Below are 15,938 nucleotides of genomic sequence, written 5' to 3'. Positions count from 1 at the left end.
ACTTCAACAAAGCGCCTCAATCTGGTCACAAACCTTCTCTATATACCATATTCTCCGTCATCCATTGCCAGCGCTCCTTCCTGCACACTATATTTACACTCAACCAAAAGTGCTCCCTCATCCAGCAATCTTTCCATGTTTTCCCCATACTGTGGTTTTCCTCAATCCAAAGATCTCCCACTCTTAACCAAGGAATCTTAACTTCACTTTCTCATACTAAAACCCATCCTTCATTTTTCCCCCAAAAGTCTCCCATTGGATACACTTACTCCAGACTCTCACAGCGCCTGAAAATGGGGACAAGAGTCCTGACAGCTCCAGGGTCTATGTGGCAGGAGGTGAGATCCAGCGTCTCCACTAGGTGTCCACTGGTGCTCATCACTCTGGCCAGGATGTGGCACTTCAGTGGCGTCATCTTGACGGTTGAAAGGTCCAGCACTTTCATGGAGCGGACCACCTCTGCTGTGAAGCGGTCATTCTGAAACTCATACAATAGGAAGAGGAAGTCCATCATCTCAGAGGGTGGCTGCTTCTTAAGGCTGCTCTTCAGCAGGTGCTTCTTCATCCCCTTGGCGATTTCAAAGGCAGCAAAGTTCTTGATAGAGCATCCCAACTGGTCAAGCAGGGCGCGGTTTGGTTGGGCGAGTAGCCCACCAATAAAGATGGGAAAAAGCTCGAAGGCCTCATTCTCTTGAGCCTGGGCATCTGGGTGTAGCATTGGACCCTCCTTTCCGAGGATACTGGAGTTGATCTGGTCCAAGACATCATCGTTGAAGGAGTCCTCCTCGCGGAACATCTCCACTGCCATGGTCTGGGCGATGCCATCTTGGCTCTTGCCACTAATCTTGCCATAAAGGCGAGGGAAGATCCTCACAAGGTTGAAGAGTGCAAAGATGCGGATGGGCAGGAACTTGGCCATAATATTCAGGATGGTGGTCAGGTCTTCACTAACCTTGCCGATGGTCTCGGAGATCTCATTACCGATGCGCTGCAGGGCACTGCGGTGCTCTCCCATGACTACAAAGAGAGCAGCCAGATACTCCTGCATGGCAGAGATGGTGAACACAAACATCTGCTCCTTTCCGGGCTCGAGACATGGTGATAGAAAGAAGCGGAAGACATCTCTTTGGAAGACAGTGAGCAGGTTCAGTTCCTCCTCCGACTTCATCTCTACCTCAAAGCACCGTTGCAGGTCCTCCTCAGAGAAGCAGGTCTGCCGCTTCTTGTACCCCTCGTATGCCAGCTTGCCAAGCGACTTGGCCACATAGCGCATCATGGAGATACGTGAGGGGTCAGTGATATCGAGTATCTCGCCGCTGAAGTTTAGCCGCAGGAAGCTGGTGTAGATGCCAGTGAGGGACTGGTTGAGCACGTCTGGTTTGGTGCTGTAGAGGAAATGTAGCGTGGCACATGTCAGCCAACAGTACGAGGGCAGGAAGCAGGCAGTTGCTAGCTGTTTTTGCTTCTCCAGGTTGCGAGATAGCATCTCCAGAATGTTCGACATCTCCTTGGCATCATCTTCTAGACCAGACAGACACATCTGGAAATACATCTTCTGCAGGTCAGGGTCCGAGAAGCCACAGATCTGCGCATAACGTCCCACAAATTTACCCGGGATCCGGTTTAGAGCAGAGGGCCTGGTCGTCATAATTATGCTGGCCTGTGCAAAAACAAAAAATAGAAATAGCAGGGAAAATTAGATAAATAATGTTAGTAGGTGACAATAGTACACTCGCAGCACTCCCGGAAGACAGTCTCCCGCTAATTTGAGACAATGGACTACCCCATGACTTACAAAGACCCAAAGGTGCAGATAGAAACCTCGAGTAAGAAGTTACTTAACAGCAACTGTGAAGTTGAAAGCGGTGTCAGAGAGCAGGAAACATGTAAATGCCCCAGCCATGCATGCAATCATACTCAAGCGCAACAAATATCCAGGAGTACCTGGCTGCAGCTAAAGAAGAAGCAAAGGTGAACATCTTCAGTTCATCTTCTTTTAGTGCTAAAGAGAACCTTTTTGCGCTTCGTCCACATGCCTCAGATTCTGGGGTCTGACTATCTGCCTCAGTATCTCACTTTGCATGATCATGGGCACATATGCCATCAGATGACTAGTTAGATACTTTGCCAGTTCAAGGGAAGATTTTACACTTAACTTCATGTCAGTGCAGAATTAAGTGAGCGCAACGTTAACCGTGGACTGCACTCAGTTGCTTTGAGAATGCTTTTGACAGCATCAAAAGTCCAGAACATGTCCAATTGGGCCTACAAATTTACAAATGGGTTTTACCTTGACACAGTTGACTAGTATGCAAGACCATTCATTAAAAGTTAACTGTACCGCTCCGAATCCTCTTCACAAATTGTGATGGGTTCCATTCCCAGGCTCACAGACTGTCAACTGGACCCAAGCGACACCTGGCTGATGGCCCCAACTAGAGCGAACCCGATCCTAGGTTGCTTGTGCTCTGGTTCAGGGAGGACCTGACAGTTCGGGATGGACTGTTCTCATTAGAGCAGGGTCAAGACTGATTTACATATAGCTAGGTACAAAATGAGGTGGCATGGTGTGCAAAATACCAATAGCTTGGTATGCGACCCGAGTAATTACCAGTGGCTGAGATGAATTCAAGCATTCCATCCATCATTCTTCTTTACACCATACAGAATTGAGAAGCAGACACTACAACGGTCGAAAGGTTTGTTGGAGGGGTGAATAGTGTTCACACTACAGTACCTACCGTTTAGCGCACAGTCTTTAGGGAACCACGGAAAGGTCACATAGCCTGTTTTAATATATCATGTTTTAATAGTAGATTATATACTCATGACACAGATACTGCTTTTAGGTGACCCTCAAGTAGCCAAAATAGCAAGAGTTGTGCAGTATGCAACCTTAGCATGCAGTGATCAGGTTTTGCTCAGTTGGGCTCTGCTTCTGTAGGTCACGTGAATGAGGCAGCCATAACCATAATTCTGAGTGTTATGAATAGGATATAGTGTTGACTAACTCCAAAACTACGCTTTGAGTTCCCTTTCACACATATTCATGATCATGTGCATATGTATTGTATTTTATTATAGCATTTATATCGGGATTCAAACCGTGTTACTTGGCACTGAAGCACATTATCATACGGGTAGCTTGCTGCACCTTGGGGGTGGCAGAGTTCTGTATTTGCTGTGATCCTAGGTGGGAAGCGTGTTGGTGTTGTGCGTCAGTAACCAGAGAGAGGCTCTTACCTCGTCTTCTGGTGCAGCACCTAGAAGCGTGATGGAGGAGGGGACAGGAACGCGACAGTAGAAAAGACAAAGAGGCCGGGATCTATCTGGATGGTCTGCATTATGGGTAGTTCAGGTTGGAGCAGGGGGCACCTACACAGCATCAACCTAGCCAGAGGGGCTGCAAGGTGCTGTGTGTGTACACCAATACTACAGGGTTATCTGTGAAGGCCACACAACAATATGCGCAAAGCAGCGATGCTAACAAATGAGTAAAATGATGCCAAATGGGCAGGGCTGTACAAATACGTCTTGGCCGAGAAAGGAAGTGGAAGAACAATCACAATTGGCCACATGAGCAGAAATGTCACAGTCCTTAAGACCCCATATTTCATCTAGTCCCACTAGGCTGAAAAACATGCCAACATTTCGAGCAGAGGTTTGAACACATCTCGTACTTCCACCGGTGGATGAGCCCCTGCCGCTTAATGGCTCAAACCCTAACCAGTGTGGCATTATGGACATGCAAGGCTGAGTACCAAAGCGCTTGGTAGGTTGCTGACTGGGTCGGACTGGTAAGGCGGGCCCTCCGGAAACCGGTCGGTATATGAGCTGCAGCTGTGGGCCACTTTTCTGGACAGTATGGAGGCCGATTTGGGCAGCGTCTGTGCTGTTCAGACAACGCCAATGACCCAGTGGGGGCTGAGTGGCCTTGCCTGAGGCAGTTGGGCCTCTATTACCTCCATTTTACCAAGGGGGTGAAGGTGTCTCGCTAGGTCGGACCATTTATAGATGCAGATTGGGCAGGGGCAGAAGTGGCCTTACTTTTATTCTGGAGTGGTTGACTATTGCGAACTAATCCGTGCACAGAGTCCTGGCAACATTTGCTTTTTTTTTTTATCTCAGTGAAGTTAAAAAAAACATGCCTCTTTTAGACAACGCCCCCACCTCCTCCACCACCTCTCTTTTCATAATACTTAAAACACTTAAGCAGTGTTTTGCAAAATGGCGCAATGCACGAATGTTGGCCACTTTCCTGGCAGCACAAGAATGAATTGGCCCACACCATGTGCCCCTGCGGTCCTCACCCCTCCCTCCATACGAGCCCAATCCTTTTCCATAGATTCCAGAGATGCTTGCTCTTTCTAGGTCACAAGAGGAGACATTCTCCTGACCTGCTAAAATTGCCTATAAAGTAACTTCCCCATTCATTATTGGCAGGGAATTACGCTCGCGTGTGCGCGGTTCAGTTGTTTCAGCACGGGCAGCAGCATGGCAGATTCAGCCGATCTCCTTTAGTTCAGCCTTAGGTCTGGTCTTCACGGATCTGTGAGCCTTGTAAAATATACCGTTTTTGTATGTCTCAACAAGTTAACATTCCAGTTACCCATGTCTGGTCCTCAGCCACTTCCCCCCCTTGCTACTGAAACTGGTCTCAGCTTTAGCAAGAGACCCTTGACCCAAACAATAGTTCTAAACAGGTGTGATTTCATATTATTGACCATTCTTATCCAGCCTCTCTGAATGCTGCTCCAGCCAACCACGAGCGTTGATTGGGTCTGCTGGACGCTGCAGCACATGCTTGCCCTGGATGAGAGGAACGTTTTCCTCACTTGCAGTACCATTCTCCTCCATCTTGTGAGTTGCAGCCTACCTGTGCCCCAGATTGCAGTGGGCAGAGTCCAGGAAGTGGTAAGGAGGCAGACTAGTGCGGTCTCTTCCCTAAAAGAGTTAAAAAAACGATTTTCCCTATCTGTGATTACTGTCTTTGCCTGTGGTTGTTACAGTTTAAAATTGTAGTTTTAACCTGCCCGTGATTGCATATTTAATTACCTGTTTTGTGTTCAAACTTGTGGTTTGTCCTGCCCATGATTGCTCCCATTTAACATGTTGAATTATGGGATTTGCAGTCCTAAATCTCTGTATCTTTTCCCTCTCATTCACGGTGACTATCAGATTTCCCTCCATATTTCCCCTTGTCTCTGTGCGAAGACCTGTATGTTAAACAGTGCACCCCCAGCCACCATTTTGTGTTAACAAGTCAGTGAAACCAGCCCCTCCTCCTCCTCCCCCCCCCCCCCCCCCCCCCCCCCCCCCCCCCCCCAGCAACTGCGATATTCGACATCAGAGTGTGCTCTGAGGCAGCAGTGATCTTCTGTGTGCTATTTAAACTGTGTTTTTTGGCCAGGAGAGGGAGTAAAGTTTTATACAAACACTATTTTCAGAGGACAAGTTAGGCTCTTACCTGCAGAAGTCCAAAGTGTGGATTGAGCCTGTCTGTCTCCTAGGAGATTCTGAACAAGAATGCAGCTCCCAAATCCCTGGCCAGCAAACCTTGTCTGGAGGTCGCTGGGACCTTATATAGTCTGCTAGTGGTAGGTACATGTATACACTGATTGGTGGTTGTATCTGATGTTTCTATTGGATTAGGGTTAGTGTCCTCATTGGTTGGGTATTTGAGGGTTCTGATTGGTTTCTGGGTCTGTGATGCAATCAATGTAGGGTTGGGGCTAGGGTTAGGATTTCTATTGGAAGTAGGGACTAGGGTTTCCTGTGTTATTGGTTGTTGGGACTATGGTGGGACTAGGGCTAGGGTTAGGCCTTTAATTGGAAATAGCGATTGGAGCTTCCGGTGTGATTGGTTGCTGGACGAGGTGTGGTACTAAGAGTAGGGTTAGGCCTTCTATTGGAAGTAGGGACTAGGGCTTCCTGTGCCATTGGTTGCTTGGACTTGGTTTGGGACTACTGGTAGGGCTAGGACATATTGGACATAGAGATCAGGGTTTTTGAAAGTTATTGGGTGCTTGGACAAGGGCTGAGATTGGCTGCAAGATCCTGGTCTCCTATTGTTTCTAGATTTTAGGGCTAGTGTTGTGATTGGATAGGGTTAGGGCTAGGGTTCCCATTGGCTGAAGGGTCACCCGATTACTAGGGCTATAAGAGGCAGAGGCCTAGGGCATCTCAGCCCGGACGTCGAGGCTAAGGGCAGGGAGGACAAGGGCAATTATTTGTTTGAGCCTGTTCAAGGCTGGTCAGGACTAGGGCGAGAAATGCTGCCCATGTCCACATTCAGTAATAGCTACCCCACACCATCCACAAACATAGTAACACATTCACACCAAATGTACACCACACACAACCCTATGCACGGACCAATGTACCTGCATTCACTACAAACCCAACCAAACCACATCTATACACCCTTCTATCCCAACTACCACACATACCCACCATCACCTACAAACAGTACACAACTCTATCCTATACCTCTAACCAATTCACTCCTCACTAACACAACACCATTCAACACCATACATAACTGCATCCCATCCAGACACACGTTCCCTGCTCTAATTACACCTAAAAGACCACCTTTTATCACTAACAAACATATATTCATCCTTCCATCATTTGTCCAACAAACACCCTCCTCTCCGTACTACCATAATAATACTAATGCACAACACACACACTGCAGACCATCACACTTTATAACTCATGCAACAAACCAGTCTAAGACACTCTCATCTCTACTTCATTCCCTCCTACACACAACATACACCCTACTCAAAGACATCACCACCCCCTCTACCTTACAACCTCCTCTCACAAACAATAGTATACAACCAAATCCATTGCATTAAACAAATACACCAGCACCCCTTTTCACTATTCCTCGAAAACAAAACATATCACAGACACCAGAACAACAAAATCTTCAAAGCGAAACACCTCAAAATACATACTATCACAAATTAGAAACATACACCCACCTTTCAAACCACACAAAGGAACACACTCCAATGCCAAGCTTTCTGTCCTCCACCATACCCAACACAGATACAGCAACACAGCAACTCTCTTCTAACCACCTCTCATCCATTGGAAAATTTAGAACCTTACTACATGACCAACATGTGGCACCACCACCCCTGACTCATACACCTTACAACAAAAACACGCAAACAACATAAGCGACGTGCCACACCTCACAACTTTGCTTCCCCATGTCTACTGCACAACAATGTTATACCACAAAAACAACATAGCACACCAACTCACTCTCAAACACCATCTCCACCACATACACACGCAGACCCATCAAAATGCCTTCTTAGCATGCTGGATGAGCAACATGAGACAGAAAAGCGACACGATTGCTATCCTAATACAGCTAATGCCAGCACCAAAAAACACACTTGCTACAAACACACACAATAATGTTCACTCTACTACAAAACAAAGTCTCACTATCACCAAAGGCCATTCTCTAAACTGTCTACTAATAAATGCTCGATCCCTCTCTAAAAACAAACATCACATCTACGACCTTCTCACAGATGCAAAACCAGACATACTATTCATAACTGAATCATGGTTGGGAGATGATATGACTCTAGTCCTGCATGAAGCCATTCCTCTAGACTATCAAACGATCACCCAAAATTGTATAGGCAAACAAGGAGGTGGTCTAGCTGTTGTGTTCAGGCAAACATTACATATCACTTAAGTTGATGACATCTCCATAAAGAATTGTGAGGCTCTTCTAACAAGTCTACGACACCGTCTTCATCCTGTAACTTCCTGCTCCTTTACGGACCTCCACCTAGCAAGGCGACATTCCAAGACGCACTTCTAGACACAGTTTCTAACCTGATAACAATACACTCCAACTTATGCGTTCTGGGTGACCTCAACATTTGGTTTGACAAACCCAATATGACCCATCCAAAAACAATAATCACTGGCCTGGAGGCACTGAACCTGCATCAGATTGTCCACAAACCCACACACATCGCTGGACATATCCTAGATGTCATTTTTGCTAATACTAAACTAGTTACCTTTCAAACTATAACTCCAGTCACATGGTCAGACCATCACTCGCTTGCTTTCCAACATAAAACAACACTAAGGGACTCACCTAAAACTAGCTTACATCCATCCACCAATCGGCCATGGAACCAACCTAATTTGGAACACTTAGAAACACAACTAACATCAAGTACAAATCTGGAAACAATAACTTCGGTTCAAAATTTATATGAGTGGCTACAGGAAGCTCTTGACATCCCGATACCACTCAAAACCACACAACAGCACACAAAAAAAAGCGCCTTGGAGAAACTTAGAAATAAAAGACATAAAACAACAAATTAGAAAGCTGGAACGTACCTGGCTCAAAACAAACGCCAAACAAGACAAACTTCACCTACAAAAAATTAACAGATTATACAAGTCAGCTATCAAAAAAGCTAAGAAAAGGTCCTATTCAGACAGAATTCTAAATGCTAAATGTGCAAATAAAGAATTCTATGAAATACTCAATGAATTTCGCAAACCAAATTGTCTAGAAGGAACTCATCCTGTTACTCAAGATTTTAAAGACAAACTGGCAAATCATTACACAGACAAAGCAGACACATTGGACTCATACTTAAAACAGAAACAAAGCACCAGCACTAACCCCTGTACAAAACAACAATCCAAGAGTACTCTAACCCAGCCTCTCCGTTCCTTCCGACACATCTAACACGATGAATTTATGGACCTGGTCAAAGCAAGCAGGCCTGCCGGCAGCCCTTCTGGCCCCTGTCCACCACAAACTTTCAAGACAGTTCTTTTAACAACCTCTGCTGCCACTCCAGTAAGGTGAATCATCAACGATTCCTTAACTACCAGAATATTTCCAGAAGGACTAAAAAAATCACACATATGCCCTTTACTGAAGAAAACAAACTTGGACCCGCTGAACTCTGACAACTACAGACCCATTACAAATTGACCTTTCCTGGGCAAACTGATAGAAAAAGCAGCGTTCGCCCAGATGTCACAATTCATTGAAGAGAATGACATACTCTCAGACTTCCAAACAGTATTCCGTCTGGGAAGAGGCACTGAATTTGCACTCCTTGCCATCTGGGATGACCTGAAGAATACAGTTGACCACAGCACGGTTGCTGCGCTACTCCTCTCGGACCTCTCTGCTGCCTTTGACACGGTTGACCATGACACTGTGAAACAAAGACTCTATGAAGCCGGCATAGACTAAACTGCTCTAGACTGGATCATGTCCTACCTTTGAAACAGAACTAATGTCATCCATACCCCACCTTTCTCGTCCAAACCATACTCCACAAAAGCAAGGGTCCCTCAAGGCTCTATCATCTCGCCCATGCTTTTCAACATCTACATGAAGTCATTACCGGTACTGATCAATCAATTTCACCTCACGTGCTATAACTATGCAGATGGCACGCAAATACTCCTTCAACTGTAATGCCCCAAAGACATTAAAAAATGCCCACTTTTCAGTTGTCTCAGAGCCGTGAATCTGTGGATGACCTAGAGCCATCTCAAACTGAATGCTTCAAAAACGGAAATACTCACGTGTGTCGATTGGAAACATTATGATCACCTTGCCGCCTGGCCTGATGTACTGGGATCACCACCTAAATTATCGAAGGAAGTAACAAACCTCGAAATAATCATGGACTCCAAGCTGTTGATGAATGCCCAAGTGGAAAAACTAGCAAAATCAAGCTTTGTCACTACAAAAACGCTGCGACGAATTTTCCCTCATTTGGGATTTCCACACAAGGTCCAAGCTACCATCTCCCTTGTTCTGTCCAAACTTGATAACGCCAATAGCCTCTACCACGGATCACCTTTAATGTCCATGAAAAGACTACTACGGATTCAGAACTTGGCTGCCAGACTAATCTTGCATATCAAACCGCGAGACCACATCTCACCTGCCTTGAAAGCCCTGCATTGGTTACCGGTTGCCAGAAGATCCATGTTCAAGCTACTTTGGATCACCCACAAAGCAATACATGGGATGGGACCGCTCTTCATCAGGAAAAAATCACTAAACACATTCAACAAAGGAACCTACACTCTAAAGGGGCATCTCGCCTCAAAATCCCAAGATACAAGAAAAAAAACATGGGTGGCACATCCTTCTCTGTTTCAGCAGCCAAACTATGGAACTCTTTACCCACCAACATAAGATCCACCGACAACCACCATATCTTCAGAAAACTACTCAAGAATTGGCTCTTCTCCACATAAGCACCATACGCAAACAGAAATTTACAGCATATTCCTCTGTATATAAGCATTTATTTTCACTATAGATATGTACCTATCTTTGTGTATTGCTTTGTATAAACATGTAGAAAATGTATGTTGTTGTAAATAAATAAATTAATAAATAAATAAAAAAATCATCTTTGGTCTACATGTACTTACTTCCATTGTGCATCTATGTACCTTCCATGTACTTGGATCTGTGTGTCTGTTACCTTTCTCCTGAAAAAGCATATCCAATGCACTACCCTATTTCTCATCCTGTATCTCTATCAATATCTTTAATCTATATATACTTACCTCCTTTATGCATATGTACACTTTCCATGTACTTATGGATCTATATATTTATCACTTTCTTCTAATTTAGCATTTCAAATGCACTACCCTATTTCTAAGCCTATACTTCTCTCAACATATCCTCTGTACCAACCTTCTGACTCAATACACTACCCTATCTCTCACCCTATACATCTATCAATATATCCTATACATCCACTCTCTCATTTATCCCAAACCTCTTACCACTACTATGATCCCAAAATAACTCTGTCTAGACTCTCTCCTACTCTACCCCTCCTTGCATCATCTGACACCTATTTTACTATACCGATCCCCCAAAACAAACCTTTATAAACTCTCTCCTCTGAGTCTTCCCCTCAAAAACCCCTTTTTACTCATCCAAAAGACTCCTCCTACTACAATGACCTAAAAAAAAAGAAAAAACTCAGTCTGTCCCTCCACTATCCTTTTCAATCAAACTAACAGACTAACATGTTCATTTCTCAATTTCCATATTCCACTATACTAATTCACCACTAATCCTTTATGGGTTCCAGAGTAGCGCGCTACTCGCCGATGAAGCTTTTCAACACCCCATCAGGGTTTCCAGCGCTATATAAACACAAACCTTTTTTCCCTTTTCTACCCCTCTTCAACCCTTCTCAAGCCAAACAACTGACTAACATATCCACCACTCAAATTACTTTCATGTTTTGCCATACTAATTCAACAGTAATCCTTACGGGTTCCAGAGTAGTGTGCTACTCGCTAATAAAGTGCTTCAAACCCCATCAAGGGGTAGCAAGCGCTATATAAATACAAACCTCTTTCCCTCTTCTATCCCGCAACCTACCCTTCTCTATCCAAATAACTGAATAACATATCCACCACTCAAATTACTTCATACTTCACTAACCTAATTTTTAACACTAATCCTTTATGGGTTCCGGAGTAGCGTTCTACTCGCGAGAAAAGCGCTTCAACACCCATAAGGGTTAACAAGTGCTATATACATACAAACCTTTTTTTTTTTCCTTTCTCTTCTATCCTTCTGCCATCCTTCCGAATCCAAATAACTGACTAACCTATCCACCACTTAAAATTCACTTGCATGTTTCACTATACTAATTCAACACTAATCCTCTATGGGTCCCTGGAGTAGCGGGCTACTCGCTGAAAAAGCGCTTCAACGCCTCGTCAGGGGTAGTAAGCGCTATAGAAATGCAATTACAATACAATACAATACTGTATGCAGTATCTCTATAGCGCTTCATATCCCGTTGTGGGGTGCAAAGCACACTATCGAACTGGTAGCAGGCTATAACGTAAGCAAGTACACGATCTGCAGAGAACTGTATTTGTTTTGATCCTATGTCGGATGTAAAGACAACAGAGCTATCTCTCAGGTTACACCAGTCTTAAATACAGGGTGCAAAGACAGCAGAAATACCACTCAGGTCACACAGGTCTTATAGGTATGGTGTAAAGACAGTAGAAACCCCTCATGTAACACCGGTCTCGCACGCAGGGTGCAAAGACAGCAGAGCTCCAGCCTTGCAAGAAAGGGATTTAGTCAGCAGAGCTATCGATCAAATTGCACAGGCCTTGCAAGTATTGCCCTGTAGCATTTATATAGCGCTGTATATCAGTTGCTGCTGTCAGATAACTTGATGAAGCAGGTTATCGGACAGGTAGCATGCTACACCGTAGAAGTGTGCATGGTTAACGGGTGTTGCCCAATGAGGCACTTGTGGGATGCATTCTGGTGTTGTGTGTTATTCTTATCCTGGGGCGCAGTACCTGTATACCCACATTAGCAATCAATTAACATCTACACAGATAATTAGATACAGAAACACACTATGTGAACAATGAGATAGATAGCCTCTTAAATCCTGCAAAGTATTGTTAAGTGTCAGATTTTTCGCCCTCCGCAAAGGTTGTGAGTTTTGCCACTTTACCTTCACCCAAGCAGTTTTTTCCTATACTGCAAGAAACTTTCACTGCATAACAATATACTTTTCTCTCTAATCAAAATATACCAGGCTAGAAATGTATGCAGAAGGTTTTTCTTCCTGCTAGCGGTTAAGCTGGGGTTTTCTAAGCATAAAGTGCTTATCCAGGAAAAGAACACAAGCTGGTATCTCCAAAGCAGGTCTTATATGGAACTATTTTCCAAGCATTAAATAAAGACATTTTTGCATACATTATCATGGCTTTCATGCGTACTTGGCAAAGTAAAAAAACATTGAATCTTAAACAAAGTTGAACATTTTTTAACAGAACTTTAGCACATTCCTAGAATGGATGTTATGAATAGGTGCTAGACAAAAATACACTGCATAAATGGAATCATGGCTTCACCCATCTGCTAGAAGTCATGCCTGGCACATGCACTATCGGAAAATACCCACCTCTGGGAGCATGTAGCCCCTGATCAGATTCGCAAGGATGGTTACAGGTGTCAATGGCTCATCGAGGTCACTGCAGAGCTCTGCTCCAGCAAGCCGGAAATCCAGATCTAGCCACTCCAGTCCATTGAAGACGAACAGCACCTTGAATTCGGAAGAACCAAGACTGGGAAGCACCTCACGTAGATCCCTGTATTTTTTTGTGATGAGCCGTTTGAGCGACAAGGGGGCACTGTTGTGGGACAGATCCTCACAGGAGAAAGACACCAGCAGGTCAAACTGTGTCAAGCCTCCATGGCACCAGTCCATGATCAACTTCCTGATAAGCGTGCTCTTTCCGGTGCCAACCGTGCCGTACAACACCACATTTTTCACGAATCGCCCACTGGCATCCGGGTCAAAGAGGTTGTGGATGCCAATGGTCCGCTGGCAACCGCACGGATCCAACCGATCCTGGAAGGTCAAGTGCTTCATGTTCTCCTGCAGGAAGCCCTCCCGGATGACTGGGTCCACATGCATGGCGCCAAGGCTGAAGGATGGGCCATAGTGCTTCTCCTCGGTGGGCAGGTGGCTGAGCCACGCCGCCAATCGGCGCTTGTGCAGTGTGATGGGGTCTGTGGGAAGAGAAAGTTGCAACAGTTCATACTTTTACCAAAATATGGTCAGTGAACGGCTCAGGATTCTTGCACTGACAGCCATGTCAGTAAAAGGCCTACACTACAATACAGGATCATGCTAGTAATAAGTATGGCTCCCGGTTATATGGTATTTATGTTTTTAACATTTCCTTCTGTATTCATCCATAATGATTTTTGCACATCTTATTGGTATTTATTATCCATATTTATTTTGTGTTTTGAGAATAGAGTGGTAAAACGGTACATTTCCACATTTATTTAACTGATGATCATTTACTCATACTATGCCTGGTGCGTTTTAGCCAATGAAGCAGCTAAATATAACAAAACATTACACCCACAGGTAAATATTACAGTTATGCTTCACTACTTGATATATACGTTAACATATGCTTCTATTTAAGGAAATCTCATCCTGTTTTTTCACTTCCCATGATGTCAATCTACTCGGCTGTTAGCCTGGAATTCATAACAAGCATTTACAATGCAATGGTCTCGGCATTGTTAAAGTTAGAGCTATTGGCACTGCTCATGACATTATTTTTGTTTATGTTTTTGTTTTTAAAACATTTAAAGAAACGGCATTGTTATTTTCAATGTCAATAGCTTAATCGCTCTCAAATGCGAGACCTATTGCATTTGCACCCACACACAGAGCCACACACACAAAGCCACCCACACACACAGCCACCCACACAGAGCCACCTACACACACACACACACACACAGAGTTACCCACCCACAGACAGAGCCACCCACGCATAGAGCCACCTACCAAAAAAGCCAACCACACAGAGGCGCACACACACACAGCCTACCACACACACACACACAGCCTAGCACACACACACACACAGATCTTAGAGTGGCTATTGAGGAAATCATGGACTAAAGACGTGAAAGACTAAAGGCAAAAGCAGCACAGGTTGCGGTGACGCTCCTCCCAGACGGGAAACAACCTTTACAACGCAACTATTACATCGCACTACACTTACAAAGCAGGCATTACAACGGAACATCCTTTACAACGCATGGCACTACAACGCATACCATTACAACGCATACCATTACAACGCATGACACTACATCGCATGTCACTACAACGCAGGCATTACAACGCATACCATTACAATGCATACCATTGGAGTTAGAATAGTAATTTTTAACCCCTACACTATCCAACACTTACCCTACTGAGGGACATCTGTGTCACTGCCCCATGGCAGCAGCTCTAAAAGAAAAGAGCGGAAGAGAAAGCACAGCGAGGCCAACAAAGGGAGGGGCAGGGTTGCCTAATGTATCGGGGAGGAGATGGGGGGCTATTCTTTCACTGAGCACAACTGTGCCTTGGCTGGGGTTTACGTCGAATGACGCGGCTCGGGAGTAAAGACAAAAAAGACAACGGGAGGAGGAAGGAGTAAAGACAACACAGACAACCGGAGGGACAGGAGTAAAGACAACACGGAAAACACGATGGGTAGGGGGGTACAGAGGTAAAGACAACACAAACAACGGGAGGGGGCAGGAAGAAATTGAACACAGACAATGGGAGGTGGGGGTCTGGAAAGGCAACACAAACTACCGCGGGGAGGGGGCCGGAGCAAAGTGAACATGGATAACGGGAGGGAGCAAAGTAAACAGGGACAGATTGCGCAACAGGAAAGTTACAATGTAAGCTGAGGCATGATGCCATTTAGCTGTGACCCGGAAGCATGTTAAAGGGCCAGTTAGGTGGTGAAGTCAACAATCCAGTGACATCTCGCAAACTATTTTCTCTTAAAGCTCAGTGCACCCCTCTGAAGCAAGGCGCCCTGGACCGGGGCCCAGCTTGCACATGGCCAGACACGGCTCTTTTGTCACACTTGGCATGGGAACATTGCCAGCTGTTGAAGGGTGCATTCCTGCTCAGGCCTGAATCCAAGTGATGCGGAGAGGGACAGAGGAGCACAGACAGGCTCTGAAGATGAAACCACGCCTCTGTCTCCGAGGGACATCTAGGCACGGCTCTTGTGTCACACTTGGCATGGGACCCTTGCCATCTGTTGCAGGGTGCATTCCTGCTCAGGCCTGAACCCAAGTGATGCGGAGTGGGACAGAGCAGCACAGACAGGCTCTGAAGATGAAACCACGCCTCTGTCTCCGAGGGACATCTGTGTCACTGCCCCAGGGCAGCAGCTCTAAACGAAAAGAGCGGAAGTGAAAGCACAGCAAGGCCAACAAAGGGAGGGGCAGGGTTGCTTAATGGATCGGGGAGGAGATGGGGGGGGGGGTGGCTATTCTTTCACTGAGCACA

At 45.3% G+C, this 15,938-nt stretch overlaps 1 protein-coding gene across 4 annotated transcripts in view; it reads right to left on the bottom strand.

Annotated features, from left to right (window-relative positions):
• NLRX1 (NLR family member X1) overlaps nucleotides 1-15,938 on the bottom strand; it is a 232,746-nt gene that overhangs the window by 69,860 nt on the left and 146,948 nt on the right. For all 4 annotated transcript variants that reach the window (XM_085645914.1, XM_085645912.1, XM_085645913.1 and 1 more), the window contains 2 exons: nucleotides 13,011-13,621; nucleotides 270-1,660 (listed from right to left, as the gene is read on the bottom strand). In XM_085645914.1, the coding sequence (XP_085502040.1) occupies nucleotides 270-1,660; nucleotides 13,011-13,621 (2,002 nt within the window). The remainder of the gene's footprint in view (nucleotides 1-269; nucleotides 1,661-13,010; nucleotides 13,622-15,938) is intronic.

The sequence above is a fragment of the Triturus cristatus genome, chromosome 3_1 (genome assembly GCF_964204655.1).
Source record: "Triturus cristatus chromosome 3_1, aTriCri1.1, whole genome shotgun sequence".
Lineage (NCBI taxonomy): Eukaryota > Metazoa > Chordata > Amphibia > Caudata > Salamandridae > Triturus > Triturus cristatus.
The sequence above is the reverse complement of the archived record's forward strand: the minus strand, read 5'-3'. Positions and strand labels throughout refer to the sequence as shown.